We start from the raw sequence: 15,616 nt of genomic DNA, 5'->3' as shown, positions 1-15,616 counted from the left end.
TTGCCCCCGGTGATTCTAGTCAAACGCTGATGTTAAACAGTTCCCTTTCCCTGGTCACACGCCCTGAGATTGTCACTTCTAATTGGCTCTGAACGCTTGCAAGTGTGCAGTTAAACCTACTTCCCAACACTGCTGGCTTGGAAACTGACTTTTAGACATTTTTACACATATTCATTGCATTTACCTATTATATTTAATTGATATATATTTGAAATTACTACTTGGTACTGTACAGTAGATTCCTTTACATTTTATTTGTTAATTTTTTCCTACTCCACCACACACAAAACTAATTTCTGCGATAATGGGATGATGTTGATGAAAGGCCACTATCACTATCTTATTTTGGCTTGTGAGACCACCTATGAACCTGTATTACTGAATCTACTTATAACCTCTTTCCTCTTCTTCCTCTCTTCCTCGCTCCCTCCTGCCATCTCTCACCATTGCCATATCTCTCTTTTTCACTTTCACACTGTCTCTCTTCCTCTCTCCTCAGCTGTCACACTATTTTTGAAACTTTGTCATTGCGTCTGGCTGTCTTATGTTTCACCTCAGTCCCCAGTGCTCTCACTGGCTTCCACCTCCTGATCAAACCAGTCCCTAACACACAATGAAATATTAAATGATGAATTGCCATGGCACATCAGTATACTTCAATATAAACTGAATTACGCTTGGTCCTATTCCAAGCCACCATATGTTGAAAAGCCTGTTTTTCCAGCCTGAGCATGACTGATTCTATTACTAATGTAGCATGGCTTTAAATCACTTGAGCATTCGGTTTCTTTATAGTACAGAATAATGCATTTGTGATGAAACAGAGTCCAGAGACCTTGACTTTATTGGACAGAGAGTGACTGAACAAGTTCAAAACACACAACTTGTTGGAGCAATCAATGCCAAAAATAGAGATTTGTCTTCCAGAGAGCCAGGTGCAGTGCTTTGGAAGTCATGTCTGAATACACTCCTGATGATAATTGAAGTCAAATAAGAAAATATATTTGTCAAATGCTGACAATTATTGAATATATTGTGTCTTTTTTTCTCAAAAAACAAAACAAATCATTGATTATCAGTTCTGGGCAACTGTCTGATTTAAATAAATTATGCTTTTGTGAACCCTGACTCCAATCATTCCGTCTACTAATGTCATGTTGCCCTTATCCATCCTGATGGAATCACTCCTGCTCCAGATGAAGCAAGAACTACTTGGCTGTCGATCAACAGGCCCTAACGTTTTATACACAAACACAGTTGGATATTCTAACTCAGAAAGGCTCAGCCAAAGAGAGAAAAAAAGACAGAATGATCCAAGCCTTAATAAACAAAACCATTTGTATTCTTAGAAAAAAATTATTGCCTTCTGTTTACGGCTCTGAGTGAAACCAGCATGCCTCTCATATTCCCTCAGCATTGCTGCAGTGTTTGATTTGCCTCTATTTCTCTGTCTCTTCATGTCTCTCTTTTTCTCTCAGCCCATCCTTTCCCTTTCCTTTCCTTTGTCTGTCTCTCAAAGCTTATTTACTCTCCCCTGTCTTTATCTATCTGATTTGTCTCTTTTCTTGTTTCATTTCACTGTTATTCTGCATTTCTTCTTCCTTTTCCCTCTTATTTTACCCAGGAAATGTTTGGGTGCCTGTATTAAAGATAACTCAGGGGGTGTGTTAACATTGTCAATAACATCATTATGAGCAAATTGAATTAGAGAAATTGAGTTACAGGGGACTTGTGCCTGACTACACGTAAGTGACGGGGTATCGTCTTTCCCACAGCAAATGTTTCCTCATGCACCACCTATTTTTGCTTCCTTTTAATCTGTCACGTTTCTATTTTTGGTCATAAAGCCTGTTCTAGTGAAACCTTTTTGTTGGGACAACCTTTGAGTATTGTAAGTGTCTTCAGTCAATCAGCCTCACGTATCGTTGTGTGTAATGTTCTTGTGGAATTAGTTAGATGCTAATTTTGCGATAAGGAATTTTACACATTAGAAATTAAAATGTGACTTTTGTCTTACCATCTTATCATCCAGCTTGTGATATATCTGAGTATACACTATATACAGTGCCCTCCAAAAGTATTGGAACAGTGAGGCGAATTCCTTTATTTTTGCTGTAGACTGAAAACATTTGGGCTTGACATCAAATAATGAACGTGAGACCAGAGATCAACGTTTCAGCTTTTATTTCCAGGTATTTACATCAGGATCTGATGCACAACTAAGAAAATATCACATTTTGTTTGAATCCACCCATTTGTCATGTGATCAAAAGTATTGGAACAGATATACTTAAAACATATTTAAGTGAATAAGACTTAATATTTAGTTGCAAATCCTTTGCTTTCAATAACTGCAGCAAGTCTGTGACCCATTGATGTCACCAAACTTTTGCATTCTTCCTTTTTGATGCTTTCCCAGGCTTTCACTGCAGCCTCTTTCAGTTGTTGTTTGTTTTGTGGGGTTCCTCCCTTCAGTCTCCTCTTAAGCAGGTAAAATGCATGCTCTATAGGGTTTAAGTCTGGAGATTGACTTGGCCAGTCTAATACCTTCCATTTCTTGCCCCTGATGAACTCCTTTGTTGTTTTGGCAGTGTGTTTTGGGTCGTTATCTTGCTGCATGATGAAGGCTCTGCCAATCAGTTTGGTTGCATCTTTCCTTAAATTGGCAGACAAAATGTTTCTGTAGACTTCCGAGTTCATTTTGCTGCTGCCATCATGTGTTACATCCTCAATGAAGATTAATGAGCCCGTCCCAGAAGAAGCCATGCAAGCCCAAGCCATGACATTACCTCCACCGTGTTTCACAGATGAGCTTGTGTGTTTGGGATCATGAGCAGTTCCTTTCTTTCTCCAAACTTTAGCCTTTCCATCACTTTGGTAAAAGTTAATCTTTGTCTCATCAGTCCATAAAACTTTGTCCCAGAATTTTTGAGGTTCATCTCTGTACTTTTTGGCAAATTCCAGCCTGGCCTTCCTATTCTTCTTGCTAATGAGTGGTTTGCATCTTCTGGTGTAGCCCTTGTACTTTTGTTCATGAAGTCTTCTGCGAACAGTAGATAGTGATACCTTCACTCCTGCCATCTGGAGGTTGTTGCTGATCTCACTAACAGTTGTTTTAGGGTCTTTCTTTACAGCTCTCACAATGTTTCTGTCATCAACTGCTGATGTTTTCCTTGGTCTACCTGTTCGACGTCTGTTACTTAGTACACCAGTAGTTTTCTTCTTCTTCAGGACATTCAAAATGGTTGTACTGGCTATGGCCAATGTTTCTGCAATGGCTCTGATTGATTTTCCATCTTCTCTACGACTCACAATTGCTTGTTTTTCACCCAAAGACAGCGCTCTGGTTTTCATGTTGTTTTCACCTCTGAATACAGTCTGCATAGACAAAACCTATCTTACCCAATCTGAACCTGAGTGTAGACATTCAGTGGTATTTATTGATTGAATAATGTATGTAATAGGACACACCTGGGCAACAAAACACACCTGTCAGTCACATGTTCCAATACTTTTGCTTACGTGACAAATGGGTGGGTTCGAACAAAAAGGTGATATTTTCTAATTTGTGCATCAGATCCTGATGTAAATACCTGGAAATAAAAGCTGAAACGTTGATCTCTGGTTTCACATTCATCGTTTGATGTCAAGCCCAAATGTTTTCAGTCTACAGCAAAAATAAAGGAATTGGCCTCACTGTTCCAATACTTTTGGAGGGCACTGTACTTTACAGCTTAAGGCCTTTACTCCCACATGGGACTATGTTACATTTACAATGAATCATTTGCAGTAGGTATTCCCATGGTAGAAAAGATTGTAATTAGATTGTAATTACACTGCAATGTGCTTTGTGTACTGTACATAGTATACAGTGTACACAGTTGAGGGTGATGAATCTCTCTCTGGCGACAAAGCTGCTGTCAGCTTTTGAAGTTCAGAAGAGAGAACAAATATCCTCCAAAGATCATCACATGAGAAAAATGTAGCTTTCCTTGAGAGAATTCTCATCATTTAATATAAATTTGACATGTCACTGCTAGAGTAACTACAGTCTCAGTGGAATATCTTGCTCTCCGTGGAAATTATTCATCTTGCAGGGCTGTTTTTTTATGTTTTCTTGGCCAAAAAGTTTGACTGTGCTCCAACTTTCCCATTGAGCTGTATTTAGGATCACGTGTCTTTACAATATGTCTTTTGTCATCTGTGACTCGTTTGCTAGTAAGTGAGATGTGATTCTAAGTAGTACACTGATGTGGTTATTGGTCCCATACCCCCTGCTGTTTTCCAGCAAACGGAGGCTGTAGCACCTACCGTTCTGAGAAGGACATCACAGCTGACCTGGGGGGCATCGAGAGCACTCTGATGCGCTGTGGGCAAAGCATGGTAGTGCCTGCAGGGGACATGCCAGGGGGTCTCTACCACCACAGCCTGCACTGTGACAGACCAACACAGAACCTGCATCTCCAGCAACAGCAAGAGGCCAGGTAAGGCCAACACACCAAGGTTTTCTTAGAGCATTTCTTTATACTATAGCACACTATTTAAATCTTTGGCATTGAGAATACATATTTTTACAACTCTGTTTTTAAAGTCATCCAATATATAGTATATGATTTATTGAAAACATTTGCAGCCTACTGACTTAAAAAAAAACTTGTAATTCAAAATTTTATTGGAATCATACCATCTGATACACACATGCTTTACTGTTGATGAAATGTTTGTGAATGGGTCTACTCAGTGTAGTTTCACTGCCGTTATCAGCTCCTTTCCTCCTCCCCCACCTTTTCCTACTCCTCCTCCTCTCTTTTCTCCCTCAGATCACAGCCATATACCCGAAAGTGCTTATGGACAGACATTCAATTCACTCATATTGTCTCAGAATTCCATTGCCACAGCCAAACAGGAAACAGCGCTCATGAAAGGGGGCTACTCTTTATTGACTACGAAAAAATCCCAAACTGCAGCTTTATCCCAGCTAGCGTTAGCCACTCACTCCCAGCATGCTCAGGGAGAGCAAACAAAGAGGATTCCTTCATGAACAGGATAGAGAAAGAGGAGCCTTTTCACATCACTCAAGATCTTTGCACAAAATCCATAATGAGGGAACTGACAGGAATTATTATGTAGGAGATCACAGCTACGCATGGAGAAATACGACCTGGCTCCCATTCACCGGGAGCAAGATTCCCACCATAATACACAGTATTGTAAGCGCTGAATCTTCAGAAGCAGCCATTATGCCAACAAACCAGGTGACTCCCATTTATCCCAGTGTAGGGTAGGGTTTAACCCTTTTGTGTCATCAAAGCCTGTCAGAGACACACAAGGCTGTGGCCTCTCTGTATCTTGGGAGACCTTTTCTATTCTTAGTCATAAATGGCCATTCATAAGCACTTCCAGGCTCAAAGTCCTGTCTCATTTATTCACAATATCCACTGACTCAGCTGAGCTGGTGGAGTCTACCTACTTGGAAAACCACCAACAGTGTTCATAGCTCTCTAAAAAGGACCCTAGAAAACAAAGCGAAAAGGTTGCCGAAGCATAGCTATTCAAAAGTGGGAAGCTTGTAGCTATGTCCGAGCGTTAAGGGTGACATGGTTTTTGTTCAAACAGTGAGAAAAGAGAGCCAAAGCTCACGGTCCTGCCAGGAAGGGGGGCCAGGTTGAGAGGGGGGATTGTGGTGAGGTGGAGGACGATTTGACAGGACACAGACAGACGCAGCCCTCATCTGTCAACCGTGGAAGGCTGATAGCACTCATATTCTCTCCCTGTGTCGCCCTGTTAGCCTAGCCCTTACGTTTCCTCTACGTCCCTCCTTTTACAGGTCCTCTGCTACTGGCTCCTTCCATAGATCCCTGGCCCCCCCAGATGGGGTCTGCAGCAGCTCCAACGGGCCCAGATCCTCACTCCCCTACCCCATCAAACAGGAGACCTCCATGGGCTACAAGATCACCTCCGGACCGGGTCTTCCCATCCCACCCGAGGCTGGCTTCCAGAGTGACAGAGGAGCCGTGGGGATGAGGCAGGGGGATGTGGAGGCTCCACAGCATAGCGGCAACGTGGTCGTTGGCAGCTTAGGCAGCGCAGTGCCGGCGGACGCGGCGTACCCGTTTAATAATGAAGATGGCTCCTCCCCACTGTCATTGTCCCCCGGCGCTGGCTCCCGTCATTCGGCGCGGTTGCTTCATGCTAGCAGTCTGACGAGACGCTGCCTGTCCTTGGCCTCAGACTCCCCCGCTGCCTCAGCCGTCATCACCGCCTCCTCCGCCTCCTCCACCTCCTCCGCCTCCTCCGCCACTGCCGAGGGGATCGATATCACCGCCATCATCTGCTCCTCCCAGATGTCCATCGTGGCCTGCGTGAACGGGCTGCGGGCAAACCCCTCTCCCATCCAGCCTCGGAGCGCCAGCGCTGCCGGTTTCTCCTCCACCTCCACTTCGTCCACCTACAGGGACGTCCTCTGCAAGCTCCCTACCCAGCCCCGGCCCCCACCTCACAGCCCCCAGCAGCAGGCTTCCTCACAGGAGAGCTGTCAACTTCCCTCGCCTGCCACCTGCCTGCTGTCCCTCTCCTCCTCCTCTTCCTCCTCCTCCTCATCCTCCTTAGTGTCGTCTGTGGAGCTGGAGCCGGGCCAGGGGCTGTGTGAGGATCTGGGCTCGATGCAGCAGGGGCCCAGGTGTGGAGATGGTGATGTTGGAGGGGGAGGAGAATCTGAAGGAATGGGGCAGCTCATGAGCAGGGCCCTGATGCAGCCTGGAGGAGGTTCCCTCTCGCAGGGCTGTCAGAGGGCAGGGGCCCTGAAACAAGAACCCCTGGACGACTTCTCTCCAAGCGAGGAGGAGCTCTTTCAGCACCACTACCACCAGCACCACCACCACCACCTAACGGGACACAACGGGTATGTACGCGCTCAAACCCAGCACCCTGCCCCCCCTCGGCCCTCTATGCCCCCACCCTACCACCTGCACCAATATGTGAGCCCTAACCAAGGTAGCCGGTTGCATCTCCAGAGCCAGCCCACAGCCCCATCTTCCTCCGTGCTTCCGGGACCTAAGGCCCCGTCCATGTCAGGCCTCGGTGGCTCTCACTCAGCTCCAGAGAGAGAAGACGTCGGAGGGGGTCCACTGGGGGAAAAGCAGGTGTGCCGCTGGATTGACTGTAGCGCTGCATACGAGCAGCAGGAGGAACTGGTGAGGCACATTGAGAAGGTGCACATCGACCAGAGGAAAGGCGAGGACTTCACCTGCTTCTGGGCCGGCTGTATCCGCCGCTACAAGCCCTTCAATGCCCGCTACAAGCTGCTCATCCACATGAGGGTTCACTCTGGGGAGAAGCCCAACAAGTGTATGGTGAGTTTCCACCTAGCATCCAGAAGCAAGCAATGGACGATGTTCTCACACTCCACTCATTCATCTTACACAACAACATACCCACACAATTGTGTTTCAGGAGTCTAGGCCTTGTCCACATTTATTCTAGCTTTTTTACATTTACATTTAGTCATTTTAGTAGACGCTCTTATCCAGAGCGACTTACAGTAAGTACAGGGACATTCTCCCCGAGGCAAGTAGGATGAAGTGCCTTGCCCAAGGACACAATGTCATTTGGCATGGGCAGGAATCGAACCAACAACCTTCTGATTAATAGCCCGACTCCCTAACGGCTCAGCCATCTGACCTCCTTTCGCTGCTTACAGTACTCATTGTTTTGTATCCCATAGCTTAGGACTTTGAGGAAACCTCAATTTTGAGGCCTGGTTATGTACTCACAGGGCCTAGTCTGTAGAAGTTGTTTTTTGCAAGTGTTTAATGGCAGCGAAGATTCATGTCCCTGATTTACAGTTTTTTTTTTTTTTTACAAACAGGAACAAGCTTATGGTTGCTTCTCAAGGAAACATCTTAGAGACCCCAAAACTAGTATAAGCTTATTCTATTATTTTATTCAGTTTGTTTTTGGTTTGATACATCTAACAAGTTGTGTTTGTTTTTTTCAACAGAATGTTTCAAATGCAAGTTTTGAGCAAACTTGAAGAGTTAGTCATTGGATCTTGAATAAATATATTTGTGGTTGTATTCTTTACAGGTAAAGCTCTCCAATTCCACAAGTCAACACACTAATCAATGTCAACCTGTCATTCTCCACCTACCCTGAGCAAATGGAAAAAGCCCTCCAACGTTAAGAATGATTCAGTCCAAATACACAATTAGTCCACAATTTGTGTAGGGCAAAACCATGTTTATTTTTCCTGAACCTCTGTTTTTTAAGAGAGGATTCAGATCATGAAAACCCTTCACATCTGGTTAACATAACCAAACAATGCATACACTTGATCCCGTTAAATGGGAGGTTTAAATGTTTAGCCATCCCACAAGTATTAAGTGAATTGGCTTTTTATCCAAACCAAACACAGAGAGAAATGTAGTAGTCTGTTGGTAGGAGCCGAGGAGGGGGGTTGATAGTCAGTAACGTTTCATGTCATTGCTCAGTTCAGAGTTTGAGTCAACCCCTTGTCATAAATGGTCTTCCTGATTTTATGGAAGCCATCCAAAAGCTTAATTAGTGAAAAACAGTTTCAGAAAATATTTATACAGTACCTGTTTTATATCTGATGAAGTTCAGGCTGTGTTTATTTTCAAATATCTAGTTTCCTTTTAGGCTTCTAAAAGTAGTTGACGTAAAAAGTAAAGTGTTAAGAAGGCTGTATTTGTAGATTTCTTGGTGTAGATATTTCCACTGTATACTGTATGTTGATGTTGAGCCTGTTGTGAGTGCGTATGCAATGTAGGTAAATAGAAAATAAGCTAATTTTTTGTTGTGAATCATCTTTTAGCCAAGTAGTTTGTTTTAGTAGTTTGTAGTGAGGATGTTGTGCAGTTACAAGAAGTGTGGAGCTTGGATGCAGTTCAATGTCTTTATTTTGTCATCAGAAAATGTGTTGCGTACACAGAAGATTTAAACTTTTCTTTTTTGCGGCTGCTAATGCTTATTTGTCTTGGGTGTGTCTTGACTGATGTCACCCTTTGGTGACAAATACGACAAGAAGGCAAATACAATGTGTGTGTGTGCGTGTCAGTGTGCATATGATGTACATACAGTGTCTGTGTGTGCGTGTGCGTGTGTGTGTGTGTGTGTGTGTGTGTGTAAGGAGATGTTTACCAGATGTTAACATTAAAACAATTCTGCTCAGTGTAGTAAAGCTGCTGCACTTTGTCTGAGAACATGAAGCAGAATTTACTCATGCAGGCAAACACACACACACACTCAACCACACACACACATATATATGCAGAGCTGTGGAATGATGTGAAAGTTTAGTTTGTTTCTTTTAACCCCTGCAATAGGAAGTATTGACTTTTTGCAATGTAGATTGAAAGCCTCTATTCCAACTGAATGTAAACAGCTGTATAATATATCATGTTGTTTCGTCACCACATCTAATCAGTAGAAGTGGACATTATTTATTTAGATTTTGTGTTCCATAGATGCTTTGGTGTGAAGAAAATAAGCATGTGCTTTGCATATGTGGGTGGTTGCATTTGAGATGGTGGTCATACAATGTGCCAGTCTGTTTGTATTATATTGTAGGCCGTAAGTCATATCAATGTGTATTCTAAAGTGAACTTCCAATGGAGCCATGCCTGTGTTTGTGGTGTGTGTGAGGCTGTGTGTGTGTTTGTTTGTGTGACTGCATGTGTGTTGAGTTATAGTCCCATCCATCTCTAGTCATTCCTTATTTAGGCTGTTTTTCTGCAAGGCTTTTTGATTGACTGCAGACAGTGATGCGTGTTGTGTTTGCTACACTCGTGCAATAGACAAAGGCATTCAGGAATTCCAGCTATTTGCACAGAGGAAACAGATGAGACATTTTGATTTAGAACCAAATGCTCCAGAAAAACCCAAGCTAATCCTTTTATTATCTTACCAGCGGCAGATTCCAGTGAGCGATCATGAAGCAAGCTCTGGTCACATCCAAGCATAACACACATGCACATACACGCGCACACACTCAGCCACACACACACACAAACACACACATACACACACACTCACTCACATAACCCAGCTGCGCAGAATTTTTTCACGCCGCATCTTGGCAGGAAAAAGTCATTATCACAACACAAGTCGTGCTCTGACCTCTCGCTTGTCACCCTCTGATACCTGGCTACGTTTAACGCAATCCCACATAAAAATGCACCCCCTCCATCTGTAAACGTTGAGTTTGGAGCACTTATGGAGCCCTGTAAAGTTTTAGAAGGTACTTTTGGTTCCCCTTTCTAATTAACTGAGGCCCCAGGCTGTTGTGTAGTAAGCTAGGGTAGTCGGGAAGGCAGGGACACACAGGCGTAAAGGAAACTGCATAATCTCCCTGCAATATCCTGTTGTGTTTCATGCCTAATTCGAGTGTTGTTTTAGTTTATTAAAAAATGTTTCTCTTGTCTGCATAAATATTAAAAATATATCCAACGACCGCTGCTCTGAAATAGTCACAGGCTTTGTTTTCTTAGAGGGTTCTCTGATGCCGTCCGGTGGATTTGATGTGTCTGATGACTCGACTCAAGTCCCTAAAGTTCAGATAAATATTCTTCCAAACTTTTGTGGACAACCTATATACAAAGTTTGAAGCAGGACAAGATCATTTTTTTTGTTATTTAAATGTTTCTTCAGATGAAAGGTTTACTGAAATGTGTGGGAATTAAGTCTCTAAAATAAGTTTTGGCGTTTGGTTATTTAAATAAATTATTTCTGCCCTCCTTATTTCATTTTTTAGGAAGATAGTGAATTCAAGAGTGATGTCCTAGTACAGGCCTTGTCACTTTGTTGTGGACTGTGGTGTAAGTGTGAGAGCAAGTGATAGGTTGAAGGGATGTACTTCAATGATTTATAGTACATTGATACTTATGCAGCATCTGTTCTTTAAATTAGTAAAATAATCTGTAAAATATTCAGTTTTTGCTAATGAGCCCTGAAGTATAGAATTGTTTTACTGTGTACATGCAGTAGATACTATACATGCTGTATTCATATGTTTCCCCCATAGAAATTGAGTCAACTTCACTGTTTAATTAACACATTTAGTGCATGATATATTCTACAATTCTAGCAGACATAGAGCTACCCAGTCCAGGATGATAAAACACCTTACACTCTACCTACCTAATGAAGGCCTTGTGTAAACAGTCTCCCGCCTACACACATACACACACCTACATGCACACCCTGCACGCACACCACTTGCTAAAGGAAATTTGGATGCTGGACTCTGCTGGAAAAACTAGCAGAGATCATGGAATTTCCTTTTTTTTACTGGTGTGAAACCAACAAACATATATATTTAGATTTATTAGACTGATTTTTGGAAGAGAGTAGCAAACTCTCCCAGAAGCAGACATTGAGACAAACAGTGGAGGCTGCCGCCAAAATGGCGTGTGTTTTAAGAAGTCAATGGAGTCTTTTGTCAGCAATCAGCTCAAACGCTGGAGATGAAACAGGGAGTACCATTAGCTAATTAAAACTGAGGTTCTTGCACATGACCCGACTTTTCCCCTGAATGTGGGCTGAAACTGGAGCTGTCTGGGCGCGGGGTGCCAGCGGCGAGTGACGTTGATATTAATGTGTTTGTACCAGTAAGAGACGCTGACACTCTGGTCTGTCTGGACAACTTACCCATTACAATCTTTCAGAGTGTGGCTACTGGCCAGTAGCAGCTACCTGCAAATGATATGTCTCAGAGAGAGCCTTAAGACAGACTATCACACACTGTACACACGTTACACACTTTAAACACACGACAAACTTACAGACAGACAAACATGTTAACTGCACAGGCATCCAAACAACAGCTGTATAGTGGTACTTGGGATATGGTTCCTGAACACTAAAACCTGTCATATTAAATTATGATATGTAATAAGAAAACCAATGCTGTCGTAGCATAGATATATTGTGCCCTGTGTCAGGTCCATTGTGGCACTTGGCTGTCTTTGGACCATGCTAATTGTAGAGAAACACTGTCCATATGTGATACATAGATTAGTATGATGAAACATCTGGCAGAAGTGTTCTGAGACTGATGTTTTGGCACTGGCATGAAAGACCTGGAAATAGATGGATCTTGCTTGTTTTCCTTGTCAACTTGGCCAGGCCAAGTTTTTGTCAGGCCATAAATGCTTTCCAGTCAATCTTACATTAATGCAATCCAGTCTCTCTCTCTCTCTCTCTCTCTCTCTCTCTCTCTCTCTCTCTCTCTCTCTCTCTCTCTCTCTCAATTTGGATGTCGTTCAGGATCATTTTGGTATTTCCACCACCCTATCATCCCTAACACAAATACAACATGTGAGTGTCTATACACTATATTCTCATTTGATAGTTCCTTTATTCACTGAAGCGTTATAGTGTCTCAAAGACATTCGAGCAACTTCACCAGTGAGGGGAAAAGTTACCCCTGTCTCAGACCGCGTAACCAGGTATAAAAGCATAGAGGATCTACATGTGATATACATTAATTGCATCTGTCTGGAATGCAATATTTTTTGTTTGCAATTTCCTCAACATTTAATCATGGTCTCGTAACTGAAACCGGAGGACTATGGCTGAAGCTGACCGTACATAGCACAGGGATTGTGTCATAATTGTGGCTCAGCCAAGGCCTTAATCAGTTTAACTTGGCCAGTCGGCCAGATCAGTTTCAGGAGAGACAGACTTGGGCCTGTGGTCAGGGTTCTGGGCATGATTTGGGGGCTCTCCTAGGGACAGATAGCAACATTGAGGGTGGGAGTGTGGTTTACTGCAGTCCAGGGATCTCCCATTTACCTCTGAGGTTGAAGGCCTTCTTAGACCAGATCAAATCACATGGATCCTAAAAATCTCCATCACAATGGATTCTATCGGTTCACTGCCATGGGTTGTAAAGAACTTTGGCCATGGGAACTGTTTAATTACTGTGGCCATACAGGTAATTAAGGAAAAAACATGTTTGTCAAGCATTTTACAAGGTAAATGAAAACATACAGGACATCTGCTTTCTGGAGGTGAGCAAAGCAAGTCACAGAACAGTCTGTACACTCTGAAACACTGACTTCGTTTTGTGCTCAGACACTAATTGTGCTGCAGTAGCCACTCTGCTGACATTCCGCCAGAACCACAGTGTATAAAGAGTGTGTGAGCCGAGCCTGCTGAGTGTGTGTGGACACAGGTAAATCTCTCAGTGCAACCAGGTGGGGTTTGTTGAGGTATTGATGTAGCATAGGCTGGGGACAGGCTGAATCACACAGACCAGAGCCTAGAGCAACATCTGCCCTGACCGCCGACATATCTCCCAATAAACAATCAGCAAACAAGAGACACCTTCATACAGGTCTGACTGCAGACCACGTCTGCCACAGGGCCAGACCACAGCTGAGGCCTACAGTATACTTACACCCTGCCCAGACTAGAACAGACCTGAGAATCTACACTACTTCATGTTGTCCAGTCCAGACCATCAAGTTTCAGACGAAGACAAGGAAGTTTGTAGACAATTTAGGTCAAACAAGCAATGTACAAATATTACTTTACAGCTTAAGCATTATTGACTGGTAAAGGATATGGATGGATGTCAGTTAGTTCAAATGTTTAATGTGTTAAAGACTAAGTGGACTGTATTATTAGTTCAGTTTTAGTTAGTGGATTAGGGTACGGTTGGATAGTTTTGATTTAAGATATTAATTGATTTAATATCATAGTCAAATCTGTAAGAAAGATAGTCAGTCTGACAACCATTTAGTCCTTCAAGTGTCCTTATGGAGAATACCCTGTGCTTTATGATGCAAGACAGTATTCTGGCATATTTTTTATTTAAAACTTTTGTTGCCATTTTTGGGAACTTTGGCAGAACATTGTGCACTGTAATGCTGAGTCACAGCTGGAACGCAGTTGAGCAATTAGAGATTTTGAACAGTCTCCATCAAAATGGTTCTGTTCATGCCAACAACGCTATCCGTGCTCTCTTCAGACTTTGTTCACTAACATGCTCAGCCTTCACTCAAGCACTCTCTCTGGTGGAATTGCACCACTAAAAAGCATATTGTAATCCTCTCCAGAGATAAAGAGATCGAAAGATAAAGACAGAGAGACTGCAATATTGTAGACTGCACACTGCAAGACTGCAGACCTGCACTAGTGCAAGTAGAGAGATTCAGACCAAGCCACAAATGTACCTGTTTCATCTTTTCCCCATAGAGTTTTACACCAGGGGAGTTGTTTAAGAATGTCCAAAAAGGAAAGCCACTCACTTGCAAACATGTGTTTCCAGTTTGATCAGTGCAGCCTTAAAATGAGTTTAATATCAATGTTAAATGCTTGTATTGGTTAGAATGGAACGTTTTTTTCTTTCTTCTTTATTATCATGCAGCTTTGCTTTCTGTCATACAAACAGTTCACATGAAATTAAAAATATACTTTCAGAATGCAACAATCAAGTTTGAAAGCAAAATGTCTACTGTAGGCCTACAGGAAAATGTTCTACATGATGAAACCAAATTTGATGTCATATGTAATTTCATGTACAGATGTACAAGCAATTTCATATACGTTTCCTGTAAAATAGATACTGCCTTTCTGAAACTAAATGAAACAAAAATCGACGTGTAATCATTATCTAGCAGCTGATGAGAGATTTCGAGAAGATAATATCAAAATATGAAAGAGCTTGTGGATAATGGAGCCTCATTGTTAATTGTCAGGATGCTTTGGTCCAGAATAATCTGTGCAGGAATAGATGGTTATTACACTAAATGTATGTGTTTACAAGGGATTTGTAGAATAGAGACTGACATATTTCAAAGAAATATAGGTCTGCTAGAAGGTGGAATTTTAGGTATTGACATCTGAATAGTGTGTGAATACAAATGTATACACTTTAACTTTGATAATAACAGACACATTGAAAGCAGATTGCAGACAAATGCCTAAGAGAAATCCATAGCAGCTATTCAACTTGAAACTGGACCCTGAAACAGAAAGAGAGAAGGGAACACGACCTTGGCTCACTAAAGGCAGAACAAACGGTTCGGAACTGTGGCATTTCTGTTTCACCACATTTCTCAGGCAGCCGTTGTGTTACTGAGAATGCTCCAGTGGTCTGGTTGCTCTCCAATGGAAAGTACCGTTGTGCAAAACTGCCCTTTCCCCCCCTCTGCACCCTGCCAGGTCGGTGTTGATCACAATGCCATCTTGACCTATTGTTCAATTTTGCGGGAGTGTTTTCTCTGTGAATATTATTGTGCCTCTGGCGTCAAGGTGTTTGGCTTGGCAGGCTACTGGGCCTCTGAGATGTTTATTTGTTGTCATGCTGGAATTATGGAGTGGCCCAATGTACAGTAGGCGTAAGCCTTTGGGCAGCTGTGTCAACTCTCCTTGTGTGGACAAGGATTTAGTTGCCAAAAGGAGAGAAGGGTAGAGAGTGAGAAATAAAGCAGGCAATAGAGTGAGAGAGCGAGAGGGGGAGGATGGAGGAGCTAAGGAAAATTGAAAGATGGTCAAAATAATACGGAGATGCAACAGAAGCTGCTGGAGAAACGCAGTTGAAGTCAGGTGTGGAAAAGCATTGAACAACAATCAATTGAAATGGTTGGCA

The 15,616-nt window shown here is 42.7% G+C and overlaps 1 protein-coding gene across 1 annotated transcript in view; it reads left to right on the top strand.

Moving 5' to 3' along the window:
- LOC124487447 (zinc finger protein GLIS1) overlaps window positions 1-15,616 on the top strand; it is a 64,573-nt gene that overhangs the window by 17,995 nt on the left and 30,962 nt on the right. Inside the window, exons 3-4 of the mRNA XM_047049799.1 lie at window positions 4,289-4,484; window positions 5,828-7,352. Coding sequence (XP_046905755.1) covers window positions 4,289-4,484; window positions 5,828-7,352 — 1,721 coding nt within the window. The remainder of the gene's footprint in view (window positions 1-4,288; window positions 4,485-5,827; window positions 7,353-15,616) is intronic.

The sequence above is a fragment of the Hypomesus transpacificus genome, chromosome 26 (genome assembly GCF_021917145.1).
Source record: "Hypomesus transpacificus isolate Combined female chromosome 26, fHypTra1, whole genome shotgun sequence".
Lineage (NCBI taxonomy): Eukaryota > Metazoa > Chordata > Actinopteri > Osmeriformes > Osmeridae > Hypomesus > Hypomesus transpacificus.
The sequence above is the reverse complement of the archived record's forward strand: the minus strand, read 5'-3'. Positions and strand labels throughout refer to the sequence as shown.